This window comes from Nannospalax galili, unplaced genomic scaffold (assembly GCF_000622305.1).
Source record: "Nannospalax galili isolate Female #2095 unplaced genomic scaffold, S.galili_v1.0 scaffold1256, whole genome shotgun sequence".
Taxonomy (NCBI): Eukaryota; Metazoa; Chordata; class Mammalia; order Rodentia; family Spalacidae; genus Nannospalax; species Nannospalax galili.
In genome coordinates this window covers 28,453-54,586 of record NW_008337764.1, presented here as the reverse complement: position 1 = coordinate 54,586, position 26,134 = coordinate 28,453, and the positions used below count along the sequence as shown (strand labels likewise).

The window sequence follows — 26,134 nt, the reverse complement described above, 5'->3', positions numbered from 1 at the left end:
TGGGAGGCAAAGGCAGGTGGATCTCTGTCAGTTCACAACCAGTCTGGTCTACATAGTGAAGTCTAGGCCAGAGAGAGAGTTATACAATGAGACCCTGTCTCAAAGGGGGGGGGGGGGGGGAGACTGGAGCCAGAAGCACGTCCTGAATAATCAGCAGCATTAAGCAGAAAGAAGGAAACAAACCCAAAATGATTCTGGAAGGTCAGCAAATGTTTGAGACTGAGCTAAAGTTAATCTGATGTATGTGCGTCCTGGGTACTGCACAACACCTAATCTGGCAGCTAACCATGGCAAATCCGAGGTTTTCTATGACCACATGAAAGACTACCAAGGGAACCTGGCTGTTTGTCACAGGAAATGACAGGAGGGAAACTGGTGCAGGAAACTGCCAGTGCAGTACAATGACAGAACTTCTGCTTGTTCCTTTAGGTCTTGCACTTAATTGTCCCTTATTCTGCTATGAAGCTTTTTTTGTGTTTTGGGTCTTTTTGAAACAGAGTCCCCCATAGCCCCAGCTGGCCTGGAACTCACTATGTAGACCAGGCTGGCCCTGAATTTACAGAGATCCACCTTTCTCTGCCTCCCAAGTGCTGGGATTAAAGGCGAGCGCCACCACGCCCGGCTTACTATGAAACTCTTAACCCCTGATCCTTCCAGGTCAGCCAGGGCTACATTTTGAGACCTTGCCTCAAATTCCCTCCCCATCCCCCCACAAAAGAGTCCACACAAACAAGAATGGCTTGGCAAAAGTTGCATAGGCATGAGGGTTAAGGTAAAGGAACACAGCGCCCCCACCCTAAAGCATACAAGGAAATAACACCCTGACCCCTGGCCACAATGCTTAGCTAGTTTTCATTGTAATAAACAGGTTCTTTGCTTCAAAATAACATGCCAGAAGTCTTGAGGAAGCTTTCTCAAAACTCACTGCACTGAGTAAAAATCACACTGTTTGCCATGATTACAGAGGTCAAAGCAATACATACAGAGTGGACTAGGAGTTCCTGGCCCCTCTCTTCCCTCAGTAGAGAGACTTTCAGGTTCTCAACTTTTTTTTTTTTCTGTCTTTTTGAGACAAGACCTCCCTGTAGCCCCAGCTGTTCTGGAAATCACTATGTAGACCAGGTTGGCCTCAAACTGACAGAGATCTGCCTGCCTCTGCCTCCCAAGTGCTGGGATTAAAGGGTATGTGCCACCATGCCTGGCTTTGGTTCCCTACTCTTGAGATTCTAAGAGTTGTCTTTCTTTCATGTTTCGTCTTTTCTCTTCTTGGATTTTCTGAATCTCTGCCATGCTGAACACAGCAAGAAATTAATCACAAACTGGGCATGGTGGCTCATGCCTTTACTCCCAGCACTCAGGAGGCAGAGGCACAGATCTCTGTGACATCAAGGCCAGCCTAGTCTACATAGTGAGTTCCAGGCCAGCTGGGGCTACAGGGAGGCTCGGTCTCAAAACGACCAAAAAAATAAAAAGAAAAGAAGTTAATCACATGATGAGGCAAACACTATCATTTTTCCTTTTTTTAAAATTGTTTAAATCAGATTTTATACCAATGTTTAAACTTAATTGGGTGTTAGCCTGAGGTAATTAAGGGTTGTTCTGGGGGAATGTGTTGTAATGGATGTGCTATAAAAAGTGTTTGAGGGGCTGGAGAGATGGCTCAGCAGTTAAGAACACTGGTTGTTCTTGTAGAAGACCGGGGTTTGAATCCTAGCACCCACATGGCAGCTAACAACTGTCCTTAACTCCAGTTCCAGGGGATCCAATGGCCTCTTTTATCCTCCATGGGCATTGCATGTCATGGGTGCATTTACCTACATGCAGGCATAACATTAATACACATAAAATAAAAATAATAAAATATATTTTTTTTAAAAAGTGTTTGAAACTCTGTCGGATGTCATAATAGCACATGTCTTAATCCCAGCACTCTGGAGGCAGAAGCAGGCAGCTTCTGAGTTTGAGGCCAGAGGTCTACATAGGAAGTTCAAGGTCAGCCAGGGTTACATAGTGAGACCATCTCAACAACAGCCCTCCCCCCCCGAAAAGTATTTGGAACTCTTTCAAAGTATTGCTGAAAAGGGTGCCTGCTCAACACACACACACACACACACACACACACACACACACACACACACACACACAGAGTGTGGGTGGCACGTGCCTTTAATCCAAGCCCTCAGAAAGCAGTGGCAGACTGATCCTATCTGTGAGTTTGAGACCAGCCAGATCCACCTAGCAACAAGTTCCAGGCCAGCTAGGGCTACAGAGTGAGACATTGTCTCAAAACAAACAAACAAACAAACAAACAAACAAAATAGATCTATAATCCTAGGGCCAGCAAGGTGGCTCAGCAGGTAAAGGCAGCTGTCACTTAGCCTGACCCTGAGTTAAACCTCCAGAACCCACAGGGTGGAAGAACCAAGAAATCCCACATTCCTCTGATCTCCACACTGGCCATGGCATAAGCGCCTCCCCCCCAAAAAAATAATCATAAATTTAAAAAATTTTAGGGGTCTGGAGAAATGGCTTAGTGGTTAAGAGCGTGTACTGCTTTCCCAGATGACTCATGTTTGATTCCCAAGACCCAGGTCAAGTGGCTCCCAATCACTTGGATTCTAGCACCACACAGATCCAAGGCCTCTGGCCTCCATGGGTACTAGTACTCATGTGCACAAATGAGCACCCATGTGCGCACACACACACACACACACACACACTCACACCCACATGATTAAAAAACAAAATCTTGGGCTGGAGAGATGGCTCAGCAGTTAAGAACACTGCCTGTTCTTGCAGAAGACCCGGGTTTGTATCCCAGCACCCACATGGCAGCTAACAAATGTCAGTAACTCCAGTTCCAGGGGATCCGACAGCCTCTTTTGTCCTCCTTGGGCATTGCAAGACACTGGTGCACTGGTGCACTTACCTGAATGCAGGCAATACATGCATACACATAAATAAAGTAAAAAAAAAAAAATCTTTTTCTTTTTTTTTGGTCTTTTTGAGACAGGGTCTCCCTGTAGCCCCAGCTGTCCTGGAACTCACTATGTAGACCAGGCCGGCCTTGAACTCATAGAGATCCGCCTGCCTCTGCCTCCCAAGTGCTAGGAGTAAAGGCGTGCGCCACCAAGCCTGTCTATCTCCTTTTTTTTTTTTTTAAAAGATATTGGACCCTGTCTCAAAAAGACCAAAAAAAAAAAAAAAAAAAAAAAAAAAAAAAAAAAAAAGGAGGCATCTCCTATGCGCAACAGAGGCAGGAGGGGCACAAGTGTGGAGTCAGCCTGGGCTACATAGTGAGACCCTGATTCAAAAAGTAATCATTAAAGAAAAAGAAAATGAGGCTGGACATGTCCCTCAGTGGTTGGCAAATGCAAGGCCCTGAAGTTTTGTTCATTATGAAAATGATGAGGAATTAGGACTCTAAATGCAAGAGAATCAGAAGCGTGGAAAAGCTTTAAGAAAACTCACGTTAAGAGCACTGACAACTCTTCAAGAGTACCCAGATTCAAGTCCGAGCACCCACACAGCAGCTAACAACCATTTGTTCCAGGGGATCCAACACCTTCTTCTTAGCCTCCAAGGGTGTTGTATAACTTGGGTGCACTTACATGTAGGCAATATACTCATACACAAAAATTTTTTTAAAAAATCCCAGGGTAGGCTGGGTGTGGTGGCCACAGCATGCCTTTAATCCCAGCACTTGGGAGGCAGAGGCAGGTGGATCTTTGTGAGTTCAAGGCCAGCCTGGTCTACATAGTGAATTCCAGGACAGCTGGGGCTACAGAAAGACCCTGTCTCAAAAAGACCAAAAAAAAAAAAAAAACCCAGGGTCAAAAAGGGAGACTATAGGGAACTGGAGAGATGGCTCAGCAGTTAAGAACACTGGCTGTTCTTACAGAAGACCCGGGTTTGAATCGCAGCACCCACATGCTAGCTAACAACTGTCCATAACTCCAGTCCCAGGGGATCTGATGGTCTCTTTTGGCATTGCACAACATAGGCTCACTCACCTACATGCAGGCAATACACACATATACATAAAATAAAAATAATAAGCTGGGCGTGGTGGCGCACGCCTTTAATCCCAGCACCTGGGAGGCAGAGGCAGGAGGATCTCAGTGAGTTCAAGGCCAGCCTGGTCTACATAGTAAGTTCCAGGACAGCTGGGGCTACAGGGAGACCCTGTCTCAAAAAGACCAAAAAATAAAAAATAAAAAAAAATAAAAAAAATAAAAAAAATAAAAATAATAAATAAAATATTTTAATAAATAAATAAAAATATTTTTTAAAACGGGAGACTATAAGCCAGGCGTGGTGGCACACACCTTTAATCCCAGCACTTGGGAGGCAGAGGCAGGCAGATCTCTGTGAGTTCAAGGCCAGCCTGGTCTACATAGCGAGTTTCAGGACAGCTGGGGCTAGAAGGAGACCCTGTCTCAAAAAGATTAAAAAAAAAAGGGGAGACTATAAATCTATATTAGATACAAACTTACTGTTCTGGCTTCCTCCAGAGAACTCTGTCCAATTCTTTCTTCTGATGGTTCATTGTCCCCTAATACCCCAGCCTCCAATCCTCTTGTCTTCCTGCTGGCCCAAGGAGAAGCTAATCCAAGTCTTCCAGCTCTTAACCCTTTGTAGATCTTTTTTTCAACTTTCTCTCTAGTGAAGACTATATTTTTTTTTCATACAAGCTGAATTGGGAGAAACAGCAATGAAGCGTTCCTTAATATATGAACTTTTTCGCTAAAATAAAGCTTGAAAATGTATTTGTTGAGATTAACAGGAATGTGTTGATGCTGGGAGAATGATCTTTGAATCTGGTTTTTTTTTTTTTTTGGCTTTTTGAGACAGGGTCTCCCTGTAGCCCCAGCTGTCCTGGAACTCACTATGTGGACCAGGCTGGCCTTGAACTCACAGAGATCTGCCTGTCTCTGCCTCCCAAGTGCTGGGATTAAAGGCGTGCACCACCACACCTGGCTTGAATCTGTTTTTCAGAAAATTTATTTTTGGGGGGCTGGAGAGATGGCTCAGCAGTTAACTGCACTGACTGTTCTTGCAGAGGACCTGGGTTCAATTTCCACTGGCAGCTAACAACCCTCTGTAACTCCAGTTCCAGGGGATCTGATGCTCTCTTCTGACTTCCACGGGCATTACATGACACAGGTACACCTACCTATATGCAAGCAATAAACCCATACACATTGAATAAAAATAAATAAAAGATTTTTAAAAAATTATTTTAAGTATACAGATGTTTTCTTCCATGTATGTAAATGTACCACATGTGTGCAATGACCACAGAGGCCAGAAGAGGGCCTTGGATTCCCTGAAACTAGAGTTATAAAAAGTTATTAGCTACTATGTAGGTGCTGGGAACTGAACTTGGGTCTTCTGCAGGAACAGCCAGTGTGCTTAACCACTGAACCATCCCTTCAGCCCCAAATCTGTTGTTAAAGAACCAGGTGTGGTGGCTCATGCCCATAATTCCAGCACTCTAGGTGGCTGAAGCAGGAGGATTGTCCTTAGTTGGAGACCCAGGCTTAATAATGAGCCTGTGGCCAACCTGGGATGTAGAGCAAGATACTGTCTCCAAAAAAAAAAAAAAAAAATCCTGTTACTGGGGCCAAGATAGGGGGAGGGGCAAAGCCTTAAGGTACCTTTGAAGAAAAATGAGCTGAATCAGTGTGGTGGTGGCTCAATCCACAGGAGCCAGAGACTTCTCAATTAAAACATGAATTCCACCCTCCCTCTGTTTTGTTTGTTTTTTCAAACAGTCTCACTATGTAGCCCTGTCTGGCATGGAACTCTCTATGCAGACCAGGCTGGCTTCAATTTTACAGTGATCCCCCTGCCTCTGCCTCTGGAGTCCTGGAACACCATGTCTGCCTGTTTTTTGTTTTTGTTTTTGTTTTTGAGACAGAGTCTCGCTATGTAGACCAGATTGGTCTCTAATTTCTGTAATTTGAAATAATTCTTCTGTCTCTGTCACTCAAGTCCTGGGATGCCCCACCTCACCTGAGGTTTAATGTATTCTAAATTTGAAAAGTGGGCTTCAACAGATAAAAGCACTGGTGCTACTCTTGCAGAGGACCCAGGTTTGGTTCTCACCACCTACATAGCTACTAGCAACCATCAGTAACTCCAGTTCCAGGGGATCGATCCTATGCTCTCTTCTGATCGATCTTGGCCACTGCACGATATGGTGTACTTACAAACATGCAGGCAATACATTCATATACATAAAAAAATTTTGAATAGTAAGGCCTTTTCCATGTTAAAGAAGTTTCAGGCATCAAACAAGACTTCTTTTTTTTTTTGGTCTTTTTGAGACAGGGTCTCTCTGTAGCCCCAGCTGTCCTGAAACTCACTATGTAGACCAGGCTGGCCTTGAACTCACAGATACCCACCTGCCTCTGCCTCCCAAGTGCTAGGATTAAAGGCATGCACCACCACGCCCAGCCAAACAAGATTTTTTAAAAATTATTTAATTTAATTAATTAATTTATTTTTGGTCATTTTGAAATGGTCTTTGTGTAGCCCCAGCTGTCCTGGAACTCACTATGTAGACCAAGCTGGCCTTGAACTCACAGAGATCTGCCTGCCTCTGCCTCCTGAGTGCTGGGATTAAAGATATGTACCACCTCGCCAGGCCTATTTTTTATTTTATGAGTATGAGTGTTTTGGCTGTACCTATGTAAGTGCATCATGTGAGTACAGTGCTGTAGAGGCCAGAAGAGGTCATTGAATGCACTGGAACTGGAGTTACAGACTGAGGGTTGTTGGCTGCCTTGTGGGTGCTAAGAATTGAACCCAAATCCTCTAGAAGAACAGCAAATCCTCTTAACTGCTGGGCCATCTCTCCAGCACCTTAAACAACATTTTGAGAGCTGAGTATATTGGTATACAGCTGTGATTCCAGCACTCCTGGAGAGGCTGAGACAAACCAGTGAATTCGAGGACAGCCTGGATAATATATTATTTCACAATATTTTTTGATTACATATTAATATATGTTCACCGTAGACGTTAACCAAAATATAAAAGTGAAATGTATTTGGGGGACGGGCAGGCCCTATGGTTACTGTCCCAACCCATATAAACCCCAATAAAAAAATCCACCAAAAAAAAAAAGTGAAATGTATTTGTAATCTTACCATCCAGAGCAGGGCGTGGTAGTGCACTTGGGAGGCAGAGGTAGGTGGATCTTTGTGAGATGGAGGCCAGCCTGATCTACATAGTTCCAGGCCAGCTGGCACTACAGGGAGACCCTGTCTCAAAAAGACCACATAATAATAATAATTATAACAATAATAAAGTAAAAAAGACAAAAAAAATCTTGGCATCCAGATATAACTACTTAATAGGCTTTTTATTTTTGGTTTTGGTTTTGAGACAGGGTCCACCTGCCTCTGTCTCCCAAGTGCCACCACACTCAGCTATTATGCTTTTTTTAAAAAAACATTAGACCCTGTCTCAAAAAGACCACATAATAATAATAATTATAACAATAATAAAGTAAAAAAGACAAAAAAAATCTTGGCATCCAGATATAACTACTTAATAGGCTTTTTATTTTTGGTTTTGGTTTTGAGACAGGGTCCACCTGCCTCTGTCTCCCAAGTGCCACCACACTCAGCTATTATGCTTTTTTTAAAAAAACATTTCTAGCCAGGCGTGGTGGCACACGCCTTTAATCCCAGCACGCGGGAGGCAGAGGCAGGTGGATCTCTGTGAGTTCAAGGCCAGCCTGGTCTACATCGTGAGTTCTGGGCCAGCTGGGGCTAGGGAGACCCTGTCTCAAAAAGGTGAGAAAAAAGAAAGTATTGTTCTGATTCTTAGGTAAGGCTCAGGCTGCTGGTCAGGAAACCATGTTTTGGGATTTCTTGCTGTAGGGCGATATAACTGGACAATTTCCAAGGACAAACTAGTGACGATCCAGGGGCTTCCTTTAACCTCGGGAGGCAGAGGCAGGTGGATCTCTGTGAGTTCAAGGCCAGCCTGGTCTACATAGTGAGTTCTGGGCCAGCTGGGGCTACAGGGAGACCCTGTCTGGAAAAGACCAAAAAAAAAAAAATTAAAACAAACAAAAAAAAAATTTTTAGAATTTCACAATATTGGAGTGCTGAGGTTGATTGTTCAGACTATTAAACTCTGTGTATTAGATGGTTACATCTTAATTATGTATATAACTCATTGGTTCAATAACATAAACATGGAGAACAGCATCGGAAATTTTTTTCAATATTGAGAAACAAAAGAGTTAACCATTCTTCCCATTGTTTATGCGCAGGAAAATCCTTGTTTACACAGAATCTGATGGCAATTACATACTGGCATTTCCCAAGCAACTGTATGAAGAGTCTGCTGAAGGCCATTACTATACAGGCTGCAGCATAAGGACTCATGGGCATCCATTCTGGCACACTTCCAAAATATTTCCAATAGTCCAGTTTCATTCTGTTCAGGAGGCTGAGTGCTAAGGATCGGATGTAAGCACACATACACATAAGCAGCAAGACTACAGTCAACAGACTCTGAAAATTGAAAAAGACAGTGAGGCATTCTTGGGCCCAGCTACATCAGCTTCTGCACCTGCCTTTCCTGCCCTCTGCAGCTCCCCAGTCTGTTCTTGACATTTTCAGACAGGGTCTCACTATGTAGCCCTGGCTGGCCTGGAGCTCTCTATGTAGACCAAGCTGACCTCAAACTGACCCTCATGCCCAGCTTTAAATATGCACATATAAAATAAAAATAGGATTAAAGTTCATTTTTAAAACACTTTTTTTTTTCAAAGAAAAGATGTATTTACTTATTTGTTTGTATATGTGTCTGCATGTGAGTGCACTGGCACTTGTGGGTGCAGGTGGGTTAGTAGAAGCCACAAGAGAGTGATGGGTACCCACCTATATCACTCTCCACCTATTCCCTTGAGCTATGGTCTCTCCTTGAATCTGGGACTGGCATTTTTTCAGCTGGGTTTGTCTTCCTGTTTACACAGCACCTCACCTAGAGCTGGGGTTGCAAGCAGAGATGTCTGGCTTGTTAGCTGGGTGCTGGGATCTAAAGTCCAGTCCACAGGATTGTATAGCAAGTGCTCTTAACTGTTGAGCATCATTTCAACCCCACAGTTAATTAAATTTTTTTTTTACATTTTTATCTGTATATGCATGTGTATGTATATGTGTGCATCCATGCATGCCATCACACCCATGTGGAGGTCAGATGACAACTTGTACATCTCTCTTGCCACCACATGGGTCCACACTCAGGTTGTCAGGCTTTGAGTAGCACCTTTACCTGCTGACCCATCTCAATGGCCATCCCTTTTTTTTTTAAACCTTTTAAAATTGTGGGAAAGTACACAGAACATTAAGTTTACTATTTTATTTTATTAATATTTTATTATTTTTATGTGTATGAGTGTATTGCATGCATGTATGTGAGTGCAACCGTGTCGTGAGATGCCACAGAGGTAAGAAGAGGGCTTCAGATTCCCCTGGAACTGGAGTTAAGGATGGTTTGTAGCTGCCATGTGGGTGCTGGGAATCGAACCCGGGTCCTGTGCAAGAGCAGTCAGTGCCCTTAACCCCTGAGCCTTCTCTTCAGCCCCTAAGTTTACTATTTTAATTACTTTAAGTGTGTAGTTCATTAGAAGAGATTGTAGTCAGGGTCTCTGGACCATGGGGAGTATGCAGCAGAACCTTGGGAGTCTGAGTACAAAGCGGAATAACATGATGGGTGCATTCTGCAGGTAGGGCTGAAACTGAGTTGTAACAAAAGACACAGGTCTTTGTACTGCAAATATTCCCAGTGTTACAAGGCATGAATCTGAGTGGGAGGGATCAGGGGTGGAGGACACCCATTGGAGTTTCCTGGCTCTTATGTTCCAGGACAAAGAATGAGACCAGGGACACATGGTGAAAAACAGGAATAGAGACAGGTTATTAAGAAAGGGAAAGCAGGGGCCAGGTGTGGTGGCGCACGCCTTTAATCCCAGCACTCGGGAGGCAGAGGCAGGCAGATCTCTATGAGTTCAAGGCCAGCCTGGTCTACATAGTGAGTTCCAGGACAGCTGGGACTACAGGGAGACCCTGTCTCAAAAACACCAAAAAAATTTAAAAAATAAATAAATAAATAAAATAAACAAATAGTAGCCAGGCGTGGTGGCATATGCCTTTAATCCCAGCACTCAGGAGGCAGAGGCAGGTGGATCTCTGTGAGTTCAAGGCCAGCCTGGTCTACATAGTAAGTTCCAGGACAGCTGGGGCTACAGCAAAACCTGGTCTCAAAACAAAAAGAAAGAAAGGGAAAGATTTGGGGCTCAGCCGTTAAGAGCACTGGCTGCTCTTGCAGAGGTCCTGGATTCATCCGGACCCCACGTGACAGCTAATAGCTGTCCATAACTCCAGTTCCAGGGAATCCTACACCCTCTTCTGACCTCTGTGGTCACTGCATGACATGGGTGCACTTACATACATGAAGGCAAGGCAATATGCTCATATACTCATATACATAAAATGAAAATTTAAAAAAATGAAAGAAAAGGACTTTATGTTATTTTTATAATGGCTAATCATATACAATTATTACATAAACTATAATTTCAAAGATATGACCAAGGAAGCTCACATAGCAATTTTTAATAACATTTAGTGGGCTGGAGAGATGGCTCAGCGGTTAAGAACACTGGCTGTTCTTGCAGAAGACCCAGGTTCAAATCCCAACACCCACATGGCAGCTAACAATTGTCTGTAACTCCAGTTCCAGGGGACCCGACAGCCTCTTCTGTCCTCCTTGGGCATTACATGACATGGGTGCACTTACCTACATGCAGGCAATACACGCATACACACACAAAAAAAAAAATTTAAAAAAAAACCATTTAGACGTTTGCTCACAAATCAGTCTCTCCTATTGTTATAAAATGTAAGCTTTGTCAACTAAAAAGTGCTTTGTAGTGTGTACAAAGATTAGTTAAAGGAAAAATTATGAGAGGATAAAGCTTGTATTTTAGAGTCAGAAGAACAGATGGTGTATATGTTAAAGAAGGCTTAAGCCGGATTGAGGTCACTGCTGGGATAGTAGGGAAAGGAAGGCAAAGAACTGCTGAAGAAAAACTTATAGCATAAAGGGAAAAAAAAATGGCTGGGGTCATACACTACTTGATACACTCACAGAAGGACTGAGTTCCATCCCCCAGATCTCATGTAAAGCCAGGTGTTGTAGCACTTGACTACAGCATGGGGAGGGGGTGTTGACAGGAGAACCCTGGGCCTCAAGGGCCAGCCAGTTTAGTCAAATGGGTGAGCTCCAGGTTCAGTAAGAAACCATGTCTTAATAATAACAATAATAAAATAATAATAATAATATGCAGAGCGATTGAGGAAAATACCTCATGTCCACCTCTGGCCTTTGCACACATGAACACAGACATACACACGCACACATACACAAAAACAAGAAAGAGGAAGAGGGGAAGAAACTGAGAGGGACTGGTGGGCAAGGTGGCTCAGTGTTTGCTACAAAGTCTGACACACTGACTTTCATTCCTAGAACTCACATGGTGAAAGGACAGAACTGACTCCCCAGGTTGTCCTCTGACTTCCATACAAGTGCTGTGGCACACGCACACACACACTTAACACATGCACACACAGACATGCACGCATGTGCACACACACATACAAAAATATAGAAAAATCCAAACCTATAAACATCTTAAGGCCATAGATAGACTGATTTTTTTTTTTTTTTCGGTCTTTTTGAAGCAGGGTCTCCCTGTAGCCCCAGCTGTCCTGGAACTCACTATGTAGACCAGGCTGGCCTCGAACTCACAGAGATCTGCCTGCCTCTGCCTCCCGAGTGCTGGGACTACAGGTGTGTGCCACCACGCCCGGCCGGAGACTGATTTTTTTAATTTTTATTCGATGTGTATGAGTGTATTGCCTGCATGTACGTAAGTGCATCTGTGTCATACAGTGCCCAAGGAGGACAGAAGAGGATGTAGAATCCCCTAGAACTGGAGTTATGGATGGTTGTTAGCATCCTTAAGGGTGCTGGGATTTGGGATTTGAACCTGAGGCTTCTGCAAGAACAGCCAGTGCTTTTAACCACTGAGCCATCAGAGCCCCCATCCCCCAGGAGACTGATTTTTTAAAAAATTCTGTTGTAGCCAGGCTTGGTGGAGCACGCCTTTAATCTCAGCACTCGGGAGGCAGAGGCAGGCGGATCTCTGTGAGTTCAAAGCCAGCCTGATCTACATAGTGAGTTCCAGGACAGCTGGAGCACTTGCAGGATGGTTTTGTTCTGATATCTTGTTCAAAATAGATGATTTGGGCTAGGCATGGTGGCGCATGCCTGTAGTCCCAGCACTTGGGAGGCAGAGGCAGGCGGATCTCTGTGAGTTCAAGCCAGCCTTGAGAGAGTTCCAGGACAGCTGGGGCTACAGGGGAGACTCTGCTTCAAAAAAACAAAAACAAAAAAAAGACCAAAACAGATGATTTGGAACATATATTTGGAAAAGAGTACCAGAAACTTTAAAAGTCAAAAGAGGGGCTGGAGAGATGGCTCAGCAGTTAAGAACACTGAATCTTCTTGTAGAAGACCCAGGTTCGAATCCCAGCACCCACATGGCAGCTAACTGTTGGAACTCCAGTTCCAGGGGATCCGACAGCCTCTTCTGTCCTCCTCGGGCATTGCAGGACACAGGTGCACTTACCTACATGCAGGCAATACACCCATACACATAAAAAAATATTTTTTTAAAAAATCGAAAGAACAGGTGGGTGTTAAAAGTGGTTTACTAAGTTAGCAGGGGCTTACTGCTAAGCCTCACAACCTGAGTTCAATCCCTAGGACCCACATGATAGACTCCTGAAAGTTATCCACTTATCTTCACAAGGGCATACTTGTGTACATACATGCAAAATAAAATGCAATAATAATATTAATTGGTGGCACACACACATTCTAATCACATGCAAGCAGAGGCAGGAGTCAAGTTAAGGTCTGTCTCGGTATATATAGTGAATTCCAAACCAGGCAGGGATACATGGGGCCAAAGAAAAACCAAAAATAAAACAAAAACCCAAAACACTATTAGGACTTCAGTTCCTGTGCTTCTTGTTTCGGGTTTTAAATAAGTTTGAGGGCTTGGAAAGATGGTTCAGCAGTTACCACTTAACCTGCGTGGCTCACAATCACCTGTAACTTCAGGTCCAGGAAATGCATACTCCCTTCCCAACGCCTTGGGTATCTGCACCCACATGTGTAGATATCCACACCCAGACACTCACATGTACACATAATGTACCACAGCTACAAATTTCTCTATAAAACTTAAAAAATTGGGAGCTGGAGAGATGGCTCAGCAGTTAGAGCACTTACTGATCTTGTAGAGGACCCAGGTTAGGTTCTCAGCACCCACATGGCCACTAACAACAGGATTTAACTAGTTCCAGCAGCCAGAAACCCTTTTCCCGGCCCTGCACATCAGCTGTGCATGTAAACTCACGCACAAATATATAAGTAAAATCATTCTTTTTGTTTGTATTGTTTTTGAGACAGGGTCTCACTATGCAGCCCCAGATGACCTCTCACTATGTAGACCACCCCAGGCTGGCCTCTCTCACAGTGATCCACCTGGGTAAACCTTAAATTCCAAATGTTTAAAAATTCGGGGGTAAAAATCCCTTTTTGAGGGGAGCTGCATACACATTGGTGCACGTGATTCCTACAATGGCGAGGGACTTGCACGACTAAGTGGCAGGGATTTCAGCGAGAGGAAACCAGGAGCGGGCGGGCGGTGGCGTGCAGACCGTGACACAGTGGGGACAGGGGATAGGTGTCTTGCTCCGGGTTGGCATTTACTGCTTAGCCGAAAAACCCACGTCCTTCAGTTGAGAGTCTAGAAAGGAGCAAGGACCTGACTTTGGGGCACTGCGGGGCTTTTCATGGCCGGAGGAAAGCCTTCCTCCCAGCCAGCACCGCCCAGGCTTTCAGGAGGCGCTTTTCTTTTCCTAGGCCCCGGGGCTCGGGCAGGCCCTTTGCACTCGCTACCAGACTCCACCCAGACTTTCCCGCCCCCGCGCCTTGGAAATTCCGATATCTGGCTAGACCTGCTTCGGCCAGGAACTCTAAAACGTACTGATAGGACGACTCGGCCGCCAGTCAGACCCGCCAAATACCCGGATGTGAATCTGTGCGCCATACAAAGGCGAAATTTCCACCCGGCTCTTCGTCTGGTGCAGTGGCCAATAACCATCCGTCAGACGTTGAATGACAAGAAAGTAACCAATTACTAACGCTCTTCTTTCACGCATGTGGAAATTCTCCCCATTAGTCCAGCCCATTTCTGACTGTGATTGGACAGCATGGTGAAGAGCGGCAGCGTTGTCTAGTGAGGGACGGGAGCGAGAAAAGGCACAGCCAATAGGAACGTTCCCGGGAGCGGGGCGGGACCTGGGCCTTCGCCTCGGCGGCAGAGAAGGCTCGGGGGCCATTTTGTGAAGACGCGGAGTCGGAACGGACGTGGTCTCTGCCTCCTGCAGTTTCGGCATTTCTGCGTAGACCCCGGGAGAAGGAGCCGTCCCTGTCGTCTCCTCTCTTGGTAAGCGCAGGGCAGGTGCGGGAGAGGCGCTGGGTTCCCGGCTCCCCGAGGGGCTGCGGGAGAGAAAGCGGGGCTCCGGCCTCGCGGGGGCCACGCCGCGCTTTGCGCGGTAGGGATTGGGTCGGAGGCGCGGGATCAGGGCCTCGCTTCGCGTAGGTTCCTCCTGGTGACCTGCAGGCCGCCATCGCCACGGAAGACCCCTCTTCAGGGACCAACGGCCGGGTTCTTTCATCTCTGACCATCGGGACGCCCCCGTGGGGAGTATGGAAGCGAAGAACGAAGGGCTTGATAATACAATCGACGCTAATGTATCATTGATTATTACCTCTGAAGTTGAGAACTGGCCGGGGGTTGAGGGGAGGGCTGCCGAGTCGAAGCACAGGAAGCGTGTGCGTTTCGGAGCGGGCCACATGGCATCAGAGCCGTATATAACAATGGATTTTCTTACTAACTTCTTTACCCCTCCAGTGGAAGTCGAAGTGCTCATTGCTGTTTGTAAATGGAAATATTGCAGCTTAATTATTATAGCTTTTCATCTGCAGGTTTCAAATCATTTGAAATATATGTTAGTAGGACTTTGCTTGAGGTAGGTATTAATCTTTCTCAGACCGAAACTCGAGACGTAATAATGTTCGTTGCCAGGATCGTATTAAATTAGTTAGCGGAACTACTAAGGAATTTGGCCTTGGTAGGTCAAGTATTTTTATCGAGTTACTGCACTACTGTGAGTTAAAACGACAATGGAATCTTTAGGGGAACCTAATTACAGAAACTTAAGGTAATTCCAAAATGGACCTGGGAACAGTGAATAATTAGAAGATAGTAAAGTTGTCGAGCGTGGTGGCGCAGGCCTGTAGTCCCAGCGCTCAGGAGGCAGAAGCAGGCGGATATCTGAGTTCAAGGCCAGCCTGGTCTCCATAGTGAGTTCCAGAACAGCTGGGGATTCAGGGAGACTGTCTCAAAAAGACCAAAAAAAAAAAAAAAGTAGTAATGTAACTTCTTGACATGACAATCGTAGTATCTTTTCAGAGTATTCTGGCATTCCATCCCTAAAACTAAGTAGGTGTAGGCCTGCAAGTTAATCCCTGCGCTCACTCTGGCTCTGAAATGGGGAAAGGATGGGTGTGGTGGCTCATGCCTTTAATTTACCAACACAGAGGCAGAGGCAGGCAGACCTCAGTGTGAGTCTAGCCTGATCTATAATAGTTGCATTATAGCCAGGGCTACACAGTGAAACCTGGACTCAAAAAAAAAAAAGGTGCATGAAAAATTCCCTGGACTTGATTCTATTTTTTTTTTTTTTTTTTTTTTTTTTTTTTTTTTTTTTGAGACAGTCTCTCCTTGTAGACCCAGCTGTCCTGGAGCTCACTATGTAGACCAGGCTGGTCTTGAACCCACAGAGAACCACCAGTCTCTGCCTCCCAAGTGCTGAGTGCTGTGATTAAAGGCTTGTACCATCAAGCCCTGCCTTGGACTTTTTTTTGAGACAGGTCTCCCTGTATCCCCAGCTGTTCTGGAACTTGCTATGTAGACCTGGCTGGCCTGGAACTCACATCTGCCTGCCTCTGCCTCCCAAGTGCTGGGATGAAAGGCATGGGCCACCACGCCTGGCTGGACTTATTTCTTAACACTGAAGTAAAACCTAAAAAAATTTAAAACTCAATGTTTACGATTAGTTGGTTTTATTCACAAGAACTGATGAACTAAATTTAAACCCAGACTACACAAATTTAACCTCTAAACATTTGATAGCCAGATGTGATTGCCCATTCCTGTAATCCCAGCACCTGAGAGATGGAGGCAGGCCACTCTTGAGTATTCCAGACCAGACCATTCAGGCCTCAAAAAATTAGTCACTGCTTTTAGCAGTGGCATTAAAAACTGTGTGCTGGATGTAGCAATGGCTCAGCGGCAGCTAACAACTGTCCATAACTCCAGTTCCAGGGGATCCGACAGCCTCTTTTGTCCTCTATCGGCATTGCACACGGGTGCACTTATCTACATGCTGGCAATACACACATACATACAAAATGAAAATAAGCCAGGCGTGGTGACTCATGCCTTTAATCCCAGCACTCGCGAGGCAGAGGCAGGATCTCTGAGTTCAAGGCCAGCTTGGTCTACATAGTGAGTTCTAGGGACAGCTGGGGGCTACAGGGTACCCTGTCTCAAAAAGACCAAAATAAATATTTTTAAAACCTGTATACCTACCACTTTTCAAGTAAATAATGGTTTTTATGTACTGGATTTCCTAGAGAATGCTGGTGAAAACTAGAACTTTTCAGAAGTGGGAAAATTACAGATGGCTTTGTTAGAATCTGGAAACTAACAAAGACTGGGTGGGCATTTTGTTAAATTTCATAGGTCTCCAACATAAGCTGACAAGCTAGGAGAATCAGCGCGGGTTCTTCTGTTTAAAATTGGGGCTTGACTAGGCCACTAGTGAAAACATGGCTGGGTCCTGCTGGGCATGGTTGCCAGTGCCTTAATCCCAGCACTTGGGAGGCAGAGGCAGACCCATCTCTGAGATTGTCTTATACATGCTGAGTTTCAGGCCAGCTGTGACTGGGTCTCAAAAAGACCAGAGAAAAATTGCTGGATCTTTCTACCATCAGTTTCTAACTAAAAACTAGGCCCCTAGAATTTTTTTTCCAAATCTATAATGGGTACAGCTTTGTCTAATGGCCTTTGTAGGAAGGTCATGTTAGGATTTGGAAGGAACCATGCCACTGTTTCCATTTTTCCGTTTAGGTTAGTCTGGTTTTCCGGTTGCCATCAGGAGTCACCATTCTTTGTACACATAAGCATATCACTTGAGTAGAATTCAGATTCATCTTGGGTATAAGCATCTTCAATTTGAAGAGCCAGCAAGGGACTGAAGAGATGGCTTGGAAGTTAAGAGCATTTACTGCTCTTTTGGAGGTTCAGCTCCCAGCACCCACATGATGGCTAACACTTAATCCATAATTCTAGTTCCAGGGATTTGAACTCTCTCTTGGCCTCTACAGGCATTGCATGAACATTGTACACTAACATGCAGGCAAGACATTCATACACACAGTGAACTTCCTCCAGTGCTTTCTAGAGAATTTGTCTTTTAGACGTCCTATTTCCAACAGACCTCCAAAGGCACCAAGATGGTGGAAAGCTAGAAATTTGGGGGTTCTTTTATTTTTGAGACAGGGTCTCCTTGTAGCCCCACCTGGCCTGGAACTCACTGTGTAGACCAGGCTGACCTTGAACTCTGAGATCCACCTGCCTCTGCCAAGAATTTGCATTTTTAAGTGTCAGGTGGTAACTTGTTCCTGGTTAGCATGACTCATTTTGAGAGTATCAGGTGCCTGCATGTATGTATACATCCGTGTTCATGCCTGGTGCCTGTAAAAGAAGGCTGGGGTGAATCCCCTGGAACTGCAGCCACCATGTGGATACTGGGAACTGAACCCAGGTCGTCTACAATAGCAGCTGAACCATCTTTCCAGACCCTAGAAAATCAATACAAATACTCAGTACAAATTAATTGAAAAACACTTGGCTTTTTATAAAATGGTAGTAGCTCATTAGTATCTTGGGTGAGCTATCTTGATAGTGAAAGAGGTAAATGCTTTGCTGCCTTTTTTTTTTTTTTGGTCTTTTTGAGATGGGGTCTCCTGTAGCCCCAGCTGTCTTGGAAATCACTATGTAGACCAGGCTGGCCTTGAACTCAGAGATCTGCCTGCCTCTGCCTCCCCAGTCAGTGCTGGGATTAAAGGCATTTGCCAGGCCCACGCCCAGCTAAGGATTTTTTTTTTTTGATGAGATTTGCGATTAACATTCTGAAGAATTGTTAACCAGGTTCAGAGAGTACCAAATAATAGTTTTCATTGTCATTACATATAAATACAGACTCAATTTTTGGCTTTTCTACAAATTTTTCTCTTGGTATAAGTGGGAAAGTAAATGCCATTCTTGTTTACTTAAAGTTTGTATTTAAAATCTTAAGAGTTACAGTACTTATTCTGTTGTCTTTTTCATAAGGATTTGGCTTGATGAATACTTTGAAGTTTTAAGTGAACTGAAATTTGTATGGGAGAATAAGACCTCATGTCTGAGCTTTGAAATGTTGGTGCAACCAATTCATGCTCATTTGCACAGTGATTTATTCTGGCTGCAGTTCTTGTTTTAGCTGATAAAACGACCAGTTTGTGTCATTGTACATTATTAAGTTTTATTGTCAGATTCTTCATACATAAACCTTGGGATTCGTTGAGAAAAAAATGAAGCACAGAAATATAAATTCCACAAGTGCACAGTTTTATCACCTGTCTTAATCACATAAGATATTCAGGAATCATTTCCCCCCCACTCCATCTGTGGTTTTTTCCGCTGTCAGTGAATAAAACAGGCTGGCTCCTTTTTCAAAAACATCTTTCACCCAACTGTAGACTCTTTAAGTGTTAATGGTTTGTTCACCCTTTAGTTCTGAGAATAATTGAGTGACTTAAATGTACGTCTTCATGGTAGGCCATTCACCTTTAGTCCTATTACTCACAGGGATATCTACATTGCCCTTAGGTTAAAACCCATAAATCTGTTTGGCCTTTACTCACTTCATCTCCATTTGTGGCCTGGTTCTCTGTATTTTTCTTGCCCAAACTGCTGATTACAAAGAACACTCATAAATTCTGTTGGTTCCCCTTAAGAGGGGATACAGACTTGAATTTAGCTAACTTGAAGCCACATTGATGTTAAGTTGTAAAAACAGTCACTAGTAGAAGTGATGATGGTGCTCTAAAGGCTATCTCCATCCCAGTGAAATGTTATACTTCACCAAAATGTGTTACATGCAGCAGACAGATGTTTCTGTCTCGGGGGTTTAGGGCACATTTTCTGAGGAACTATGACTCAATCTGTCCCTTCTCCTTTCACAGGGCAGCAAGGCGAACCCCATCCTTACTCACTGGAGCTCAGCTTTGATTTTTTTAAACTTCCCTTCCCCACCCTTCCAGAACACACACATTCCCATTCCAAATTTGATTTTATAAAGACATTTTAAACATAATGATGCAACTTGGTGTGCACTACAGCAAATGTACAGGTGTTTTTTTTTTTTTAATTCCAAAAGGCGACCTGGATTTAAGATGTAATTTTTAAAATTTCTATTTCTATTTTTTCTGCAGCAGTTGGGTTAGAGGAGGAGCCTTTTAGCCTCATAAACTGACCTCTTTACTTCCTCGTGTATTTTTAAGATTAATTGATGATGTGGAAAGGGCTTTGCTTGTCTGCTATTGAGAACATTACCCTTGCGGTTTTTGTGGAAACTGCTTTTGGAAAAGAAAAAGAAATGAACTTTATTGACTGACATTTTTGCACCTCCCGTTTTTCTAATCTGGGCTATTTTTATTTTTGTTTTTTTACAGTGAGATTTTTTTGATCTTCAGCTACAGTAAGTTATTTTTTTTTTACATTTTTCCTGACTTTCGCTGATTTCCTTTTTATTGTTGTTCCTTACTAGTTATTTATTATTACTATACTTATAATGGTGGTGATGATGATGATGATGATGATTTTTAACCGGATTAAAATGGAGTTTTTCTGAATGTTAAGAATTTCTTCGGCCTCCTGATTGACTTTGGAGTTTTACATCTTGGGAGAGAAAGTGAAGGTGTTAGCATTTTTAAGTAGATGATCACATAAACCTTTTCTCTCCCAACCCCACCCTTGCCCTCAACCCCTTCCCCACACTGGAAATAATTTTACTGGCTGTTAAGTCTTTGACCTTATTTTTCCTGATCTTTAACTTAACTGTTTTAGAGCATCTCTGGACGTCTGTATTTTTAATTTTTTTATTTTTGTTTTTTTATTTTTAATCTTTGATTTGTTAAATTTTTAAGCTGTGCTGCAATAAAATGTGTGTGGTACTATTTAACACCTATAATGGTGATGGCGATTTCCCAGAAAGCCATCTTCCTCCTGTTTCCCTTGAATTCCCTTCCTGCTTTTCCTGTACACTACCCCCCACAAACCACAAGCCGCAGCAACATGGATGCCCAGCCTGGAGCAGCATCAGCCAGGATGACCTGGAGCCGGGGGGGCCTTCGGAACACCCTTCCTGGGTGATGGTAAGAGGTGTGAGGTTTCCTTGAAAAGACTAGGAAATAGATGAAGATTTGGTGATGTATAGGTCAGAGATTCTGGAAGAAGTCTATCAGTTGAGCCTCTGTGTTTGTACCTTGAGGCAGCTTCATTAAACTAATTTGTAAATTAATGGAATAATTTTCTAATTTAGGTGTATCAGAAGTTTTTTGATTGAAAAAGATTTAAATGTACTCTAGAAAAACTTGTTTTAATAATTAGCAGCAAACAAGGCAAGGACCTATTTAGATTTTACATAGTTCTCTTTATATAGCCGATAAGTCTTTGGGCCTGTCTGGGGATGTAGCTCAGTGAGTGGGTTTAGTCCCCAGCTCCCCAAAATCTTGACTTTGTGGCAGTCATGCCTATAATTCAAGCTGGAGTATCAGAAGTTCAGGGTCAACCTTAGGTTACATAAAGAGTTTGAGGCCAGCGTGGGCTATATGAGACTCTGCTTCAAAAATAGCAAAAGTAATCTTTGGCAGTTGTTGATTGCATATAACATGAGTCAAGACCTGAATGGTCAAGACTCTACACTCAGGAAGGTGAGACAGAGTCTTTGTTGTGTTCCAGGCTAGCCTAAATTACTGGTGATACTCTTTAAAAACTAAAGCTCCCCCCCAGGAATCCAACCACTGGAGAAGATAGTAATAGCCATGGTATTAAAATGCTTTATCATGTTGGGCATGGTGGCTGATGGCTTTAATCTCAGACAGAGGCAGGTGGATCTCTGAGTTGGAGGCTAGCCTGGTCTACATAGCAAGTTCCAAGCCATCTGGGACTACAGGACCGAGTCTCAAAAAATGGTATATCACAAAGGTTTTTAAGAATTTGAAGAAGCTGGGTTTGGTGGCTCATGCATTTGATCCTAGCACTCCAGAGGCAGATGGAGGTGGATCTCTGAATGTACCAACTTGGTCTACATATACATAGCAAGTTTTAGGCCAGCCAGGGCTACATAGTGAGACTCTGTCTTTAAAAAGGAAAAAAGAATGCACGCCTTTAATCCCAGCACTTGGGAGGCAGAGGCAGGCAGAGCTCTCTGAGTTCAAGGCCAGCCTGGTCTACATAGTGAGTTCCAGGACAGCTGGGGCCACAGGGAGACCCTGTCTCAAAGACAAGAAAAAACCAAAAAAGAATTTGTAAGTAAGCAGGCTTTTTTACAGCTTAACAATAGGAAGATCTGCTTAATTACTACATCCTCATCAAGGATTGTTTAGCAGTGTTTTGAGGCCAAGTTAGCTATTCAGATTTTCTTGAGGGTGGTGGAAAGCAATGAATCTCGAGTAATGGAGAGATAATTGAGGATGTAGATATATATACTATTTTGATAAGCACTTAGAGTTGCTCTTAATTTCAACTTGAAAATAAGTAAATTGTTGAAAGGCACAGTCAGTGTTGTGGCACTGCCTAGGGGAGATTTTATATGCTCATTCTAGGTCAAATGAACTTCAGAGGTGTTTGGAAAGGAGTGAAAAACTTTCTTTGGTCTTTTTGAGACAGGGTCTCCCTGTAGCTTGTAGCCCCAGCTGGCCTGGAACTCATTATGTAGACCAGGCTGGCCTTAAACTTGTAGAGATCTGCCTGCTTCTGCCTCCCAAGTGCTGGGACAAAAGGTGTGTGCCACCATGCCCGGCAAATTTTTTTTTTTTTAATTTTGCCTGCAGGTAGGTAAGTATGCCCTTGTGGTGCAATGACAGCCTCAGAAGAGGCTGTCAGATCCCCTGGGACTCCCATGTGAGTGCTGGGATTCGAACCCCGGTCTTCTGTAAGAACAGTCAGTGTTCTTAACCACTGAGACATCTCTCCAGCCCGTGAAACCTCTTTAAATAGTTTTAAATATTGTTGCCTTATGAAAGGTAATTTCTACTGTTTTCTCTGTGGAAACTGTTGTTTACCAGTTCAGTTTGATGCCCTTGCTCTCCAAGTTCATTATTTAAGGGTATGCTTTTCTGGTTTGGAGGAGGGTATCAGCAATCTCAATCCGTCCAAAGAAAGATCCTCAGCCTCCTTTGGGAGAGAGATGATAGAATGGCACCATATGGTAGATGAACAGTTCTATGAATGCAGACATGGATATTGATCTAGATTTGGAGGTTTGGGAGTGCTTTTTGTTTTGTTTTCAAGACAGGGTCTCCCTGTAGTCCCAGAAGGTATGGAACTGGCTATGTAGACCAGGCAGGCCACATCCACCTGTCTTTCTATCGGAACACTGGGATTAAAGACTTACTCCAGCACAGCACATGAAAGGAACTGCTTATAAGAGGAAGTGAATTGAATCTTACAATAAGGTAGGGTGATAAAAATGTGAACACTGTTCTTGCAGAAGACCCGGATTCGAATCCCAGCACCCACATGGCAGCTAACAACTGTCGGTAACTCCGGTTCCAGGGGAATCCGGGGTGCACTTAACCTACATGCAGGCAATATATGCATACACATTACAATGTGAGCCATTGGAAGGTAAACGAGCATTCAGGTTTCAATTATTAGAAATACTATTAAAGCTATATGGACATTAAAGGAAAATGACCCTGTACGAAGAATTTACAGGCTAAGGAAGAGTGAATGACTTGGCTGGGAAAATGTAGTACCAGTGGGAGTAGACAGTAGGGAATGGATAGTGTACTGTAAAAAGGGGTTGAATTTGGTGTGATGTGTTGAATGGAACTTAGGAGAATATAACAAAGGGGGGGGGAACATTAGGGTTAAAGTAGTGAGGATGGGGGCTGGAGAGATGGCTCAGCAGTTAAAAGCACTGGTGGTTCTTGCAGAAGACCGGGTTCGAATCCCAGTACCCACACAGCAGCTAACAGCTGTCTGTAACTCAAGTCCCAGGGGATCCGACAGCCTTCTGACCTCCGTGGGCATTGCACAACATGGGTGCACTTACATACATGCAGGCAGTACGCTCATACACATAAAATAAAAATAATAAAATTTTTAAAAAATCGTGAGGATGTACTGTTTCAGGGTACTTAAACATTTGGTTGCAACATTTGGTTGGCTTAGGCATGTAGGGATAAAAGAAGTAGGTATTGTCTGTCTCTTGGAGGTATAAAGAGGATGTTTCCATAGAGGAAAAAATAGTATTCCATGCTAGATGAGATGGTAAAGAAATGAGAGTTAAAATAATGAAGGTGGGGGAGGATGCTCACAGGGAAGCTAACACCTGAAATGTAAAAGCACAGTTACTGGGGAAAATGCAGATTTATAGCAGGAAATAATGAAAAACAATTGCCGAAAGAGAGGGAGGGACCAAGTACACATGTGTAGGGCCGTGTTTGAGATGTCTTTTTGCCTGTTGAGACAGGGTCTCCCTATAGCCCCAGCTGGCCTGGAACTCGGCTGTATAGACCAGGCTGGCCTTAAACACAAAAGAGATAGATCCACCTGCCTCTGCCTCCCCAGTGGGATTAAAGGCATGCACTCCTGTCATGCAAGGTGCACAGAGGTCAGAGGGCATCAGACCCCCTGGATCTGAGTTAGGGACAGTGGTTAACAGCCATGTGAATGCTCTGCTCATACTTGCTGTGCCTTTTTTCCGGTTCCAGATTTCAATTCCTTTTTTATTTAATAAATATTTTTTATGTGTATGGATGTATTGCCTGCATGTAGGTAAGTGAATCACGTTGTGCAGTGCCCATGAAGGACAGAAGAGATTGTTGGTCTGATCCCCCTGGAATTGGGGTTAAGGACAGTTGTTAGCTGCTGGGTGGGTGCTGGGATTCGAACCTGGGTCTTCTGTAAAGAATTGCTAGTGTTCTTAACCGCAGAGCCCTCTCTAGTCCCAGATTTCAATTTTTTAAAAAAATTTTTATTTTACATGTATGAGTGTATTGCCTGCATGTATGTGAGTGCACCCGTGTCGTGCAGTGCCTCGGAGGTCACTGGAACTCCTGCAGGGTCCTCTGCAAGAGCAGTTTTCTGCAAGAGCAGTCGGTGCTCTTAACCCCTGAGCCATCTCTCCAGCCCTGTGATTTCAATTCTTAAGCCTTGTCTTAGACTGGATGGGATGCTTAGAAAAGCAAATTTGTGTGCTGCAGTTAAAAGTACTGAAAGAAAAAACAACAACCAAGACCAGTCATTGCTTTAGACATTTGCTTATTAATTGTGCATTGCCTGGTATATAACTAACCATGTTGGTATTCTTTATCTTATTATACACCATTTAAATGGCATGAAGGTATGTAAGGCAATAATATATTTAGGTAGATACAGCTTTGTGGATTGCTTAAAAATTTTTTTCTTTTGGATACAGTGTCTCCCTGCACCCATTGGCCTGGAATGCCATAGGTAGGCCATATTGGCCTCAGTCTCACAGATCTATCAGTCTTTCTCCTGAGTGCTGGCATTCTATGATTATAAATGATTAAAAAATGCTTTATTATTTTTGTCTTCTTGAGATAGGGTCTCCCTGCATCCCCAGCTGGCCTGGAATTCCCTGTGTAGACCAGGCTGGCTTTGAACTCAAGAGAGCTCCCCTTGCCTCTGCCTCCTGAGTATTGGGATTAAAGGCATGAGCTAACACACCCAGCTTGAAGCAAGCACTTTTTTTTTTTTTGAGACAGGGTCTCCTTGTAGTCTCAGCTGTCCTGGGACTCACTATGTAGACCAGGCTGGCCTTGAACTCACAAAGATCCACCTGCCTCTGCCTCCTAAGTGTTGGGATTAAAGACGTGTGCTACCACACCCGGCGGCATGCACTTTAAAAGTAAATCTTAGTTGGAAAGAATTAAAAATTCCTTCTTCAAAAAGATTAAAAGAACAAGAGGTCCATGTTGCTAAATCCAGACAGTAGTCTGTTTAGTGTTTTTTAAAAAAAGACTGATATATGTGCATAATCATGGGTGCCTGTGTGACTTTTATGTGCACCACAAATGTGTGCAGCTACCTGAGCCAGAGTGTGGCAAGTACTGGGAAATGAACTTGGGTCTTCTGCAAGAACAAGTGCTCTTAACCAGTGAGCCATCTTTCCAGCTGCCAGTGGTCTGCCAATCCTCATCTCATGTCATTTAAGCTCTTAGTACCATTTAGCCAGTTAAGTGCAAGGTGTGTTGGCTACGTGAAATGCAGGGGCGGCCAGGAGGAATTGACATGTTGTAATGAAGGCAAATCTGGCCTTCAGTGTGAGACCCTGTCACAGAAAAGCAAAACAGTTACCCTCAAAGACTAAAACTGTATCTATACTATTTTCTCAACAATTTAGTTTGACATTTTTGGCTCATGAAACTTGTTTTCATGTTAGTCTATACTTTGAATAGCTATAAATTTACAAGATTCTGTAATACTTGTTTTTGATTTTGCTATTACTATATCATGGTCTAGTCATGGTGGCCTTTTTTGTGAGAAAAGGTATTCGAGATGGCAGAATTTTGAACTGCTAACCTCTGCTACCTGAGGATAGGC

The 26,134-nt window shown here is 43.7% G+C and overlaps 1 protein-coding gene and 1 pseudogene across 1 annotated transcript; one reads left to right on the top strand and one right to left on the bottom strand.

The window, feature by feature from the left end:
* Positions 1-1,212: 1,212 nt before the first annotated feature.
* LOC115070293 lies at positions 1,213-13,957 on the bottom strand (annotated as a pseudogene).
* On the top strand, positions 13,956-20,754 carry LOC115070298. The gene is made up of 5 exons (XM_029563373.1): positions 13,956-14,291; positions 14,438-14,611; positions 15,154-15,197; positions 20,011-20,036; positions 20,549-20,754. The coding sequence occupies exons 1-5, from the start codon at positions 13,956-13,958 to the stop codon at positions 20,734-20,736; spliced, it is 768 nt and encodes a 255-aa protein (XP_029419233.1). The 3' UTR covers positions 20,737-20,754.
* Positions 20,755-26,134: the final 5,380 nt, after the last annotated feature.

Excerpts from the sequence above, each read along its gene's own strand:
- LOC115070298 (XM_029563373.1), top strand. The coding sequence starts at position 13,956 with ATGGCCGGAGGAAAGCCTTCCTCCCAGCCAGCACCGCCCAGGCTTTCA. Across the intron at positions 14,292-14,437 it reads AGACGTTGAATGACAAGAAA|GAACGTTCCCGGGAGCGGGG; the intron begins GTAACCAATTAC and ends CACAGCCAATAG. Across the intron at positions 14,612-15,153 it reads CCCTGTCGTCTCCTCTCTTG|GTTTCAAATCATTTGAAATA; the intron begins GTAAGCGCAGGG and ends TTTCATCTGCAG.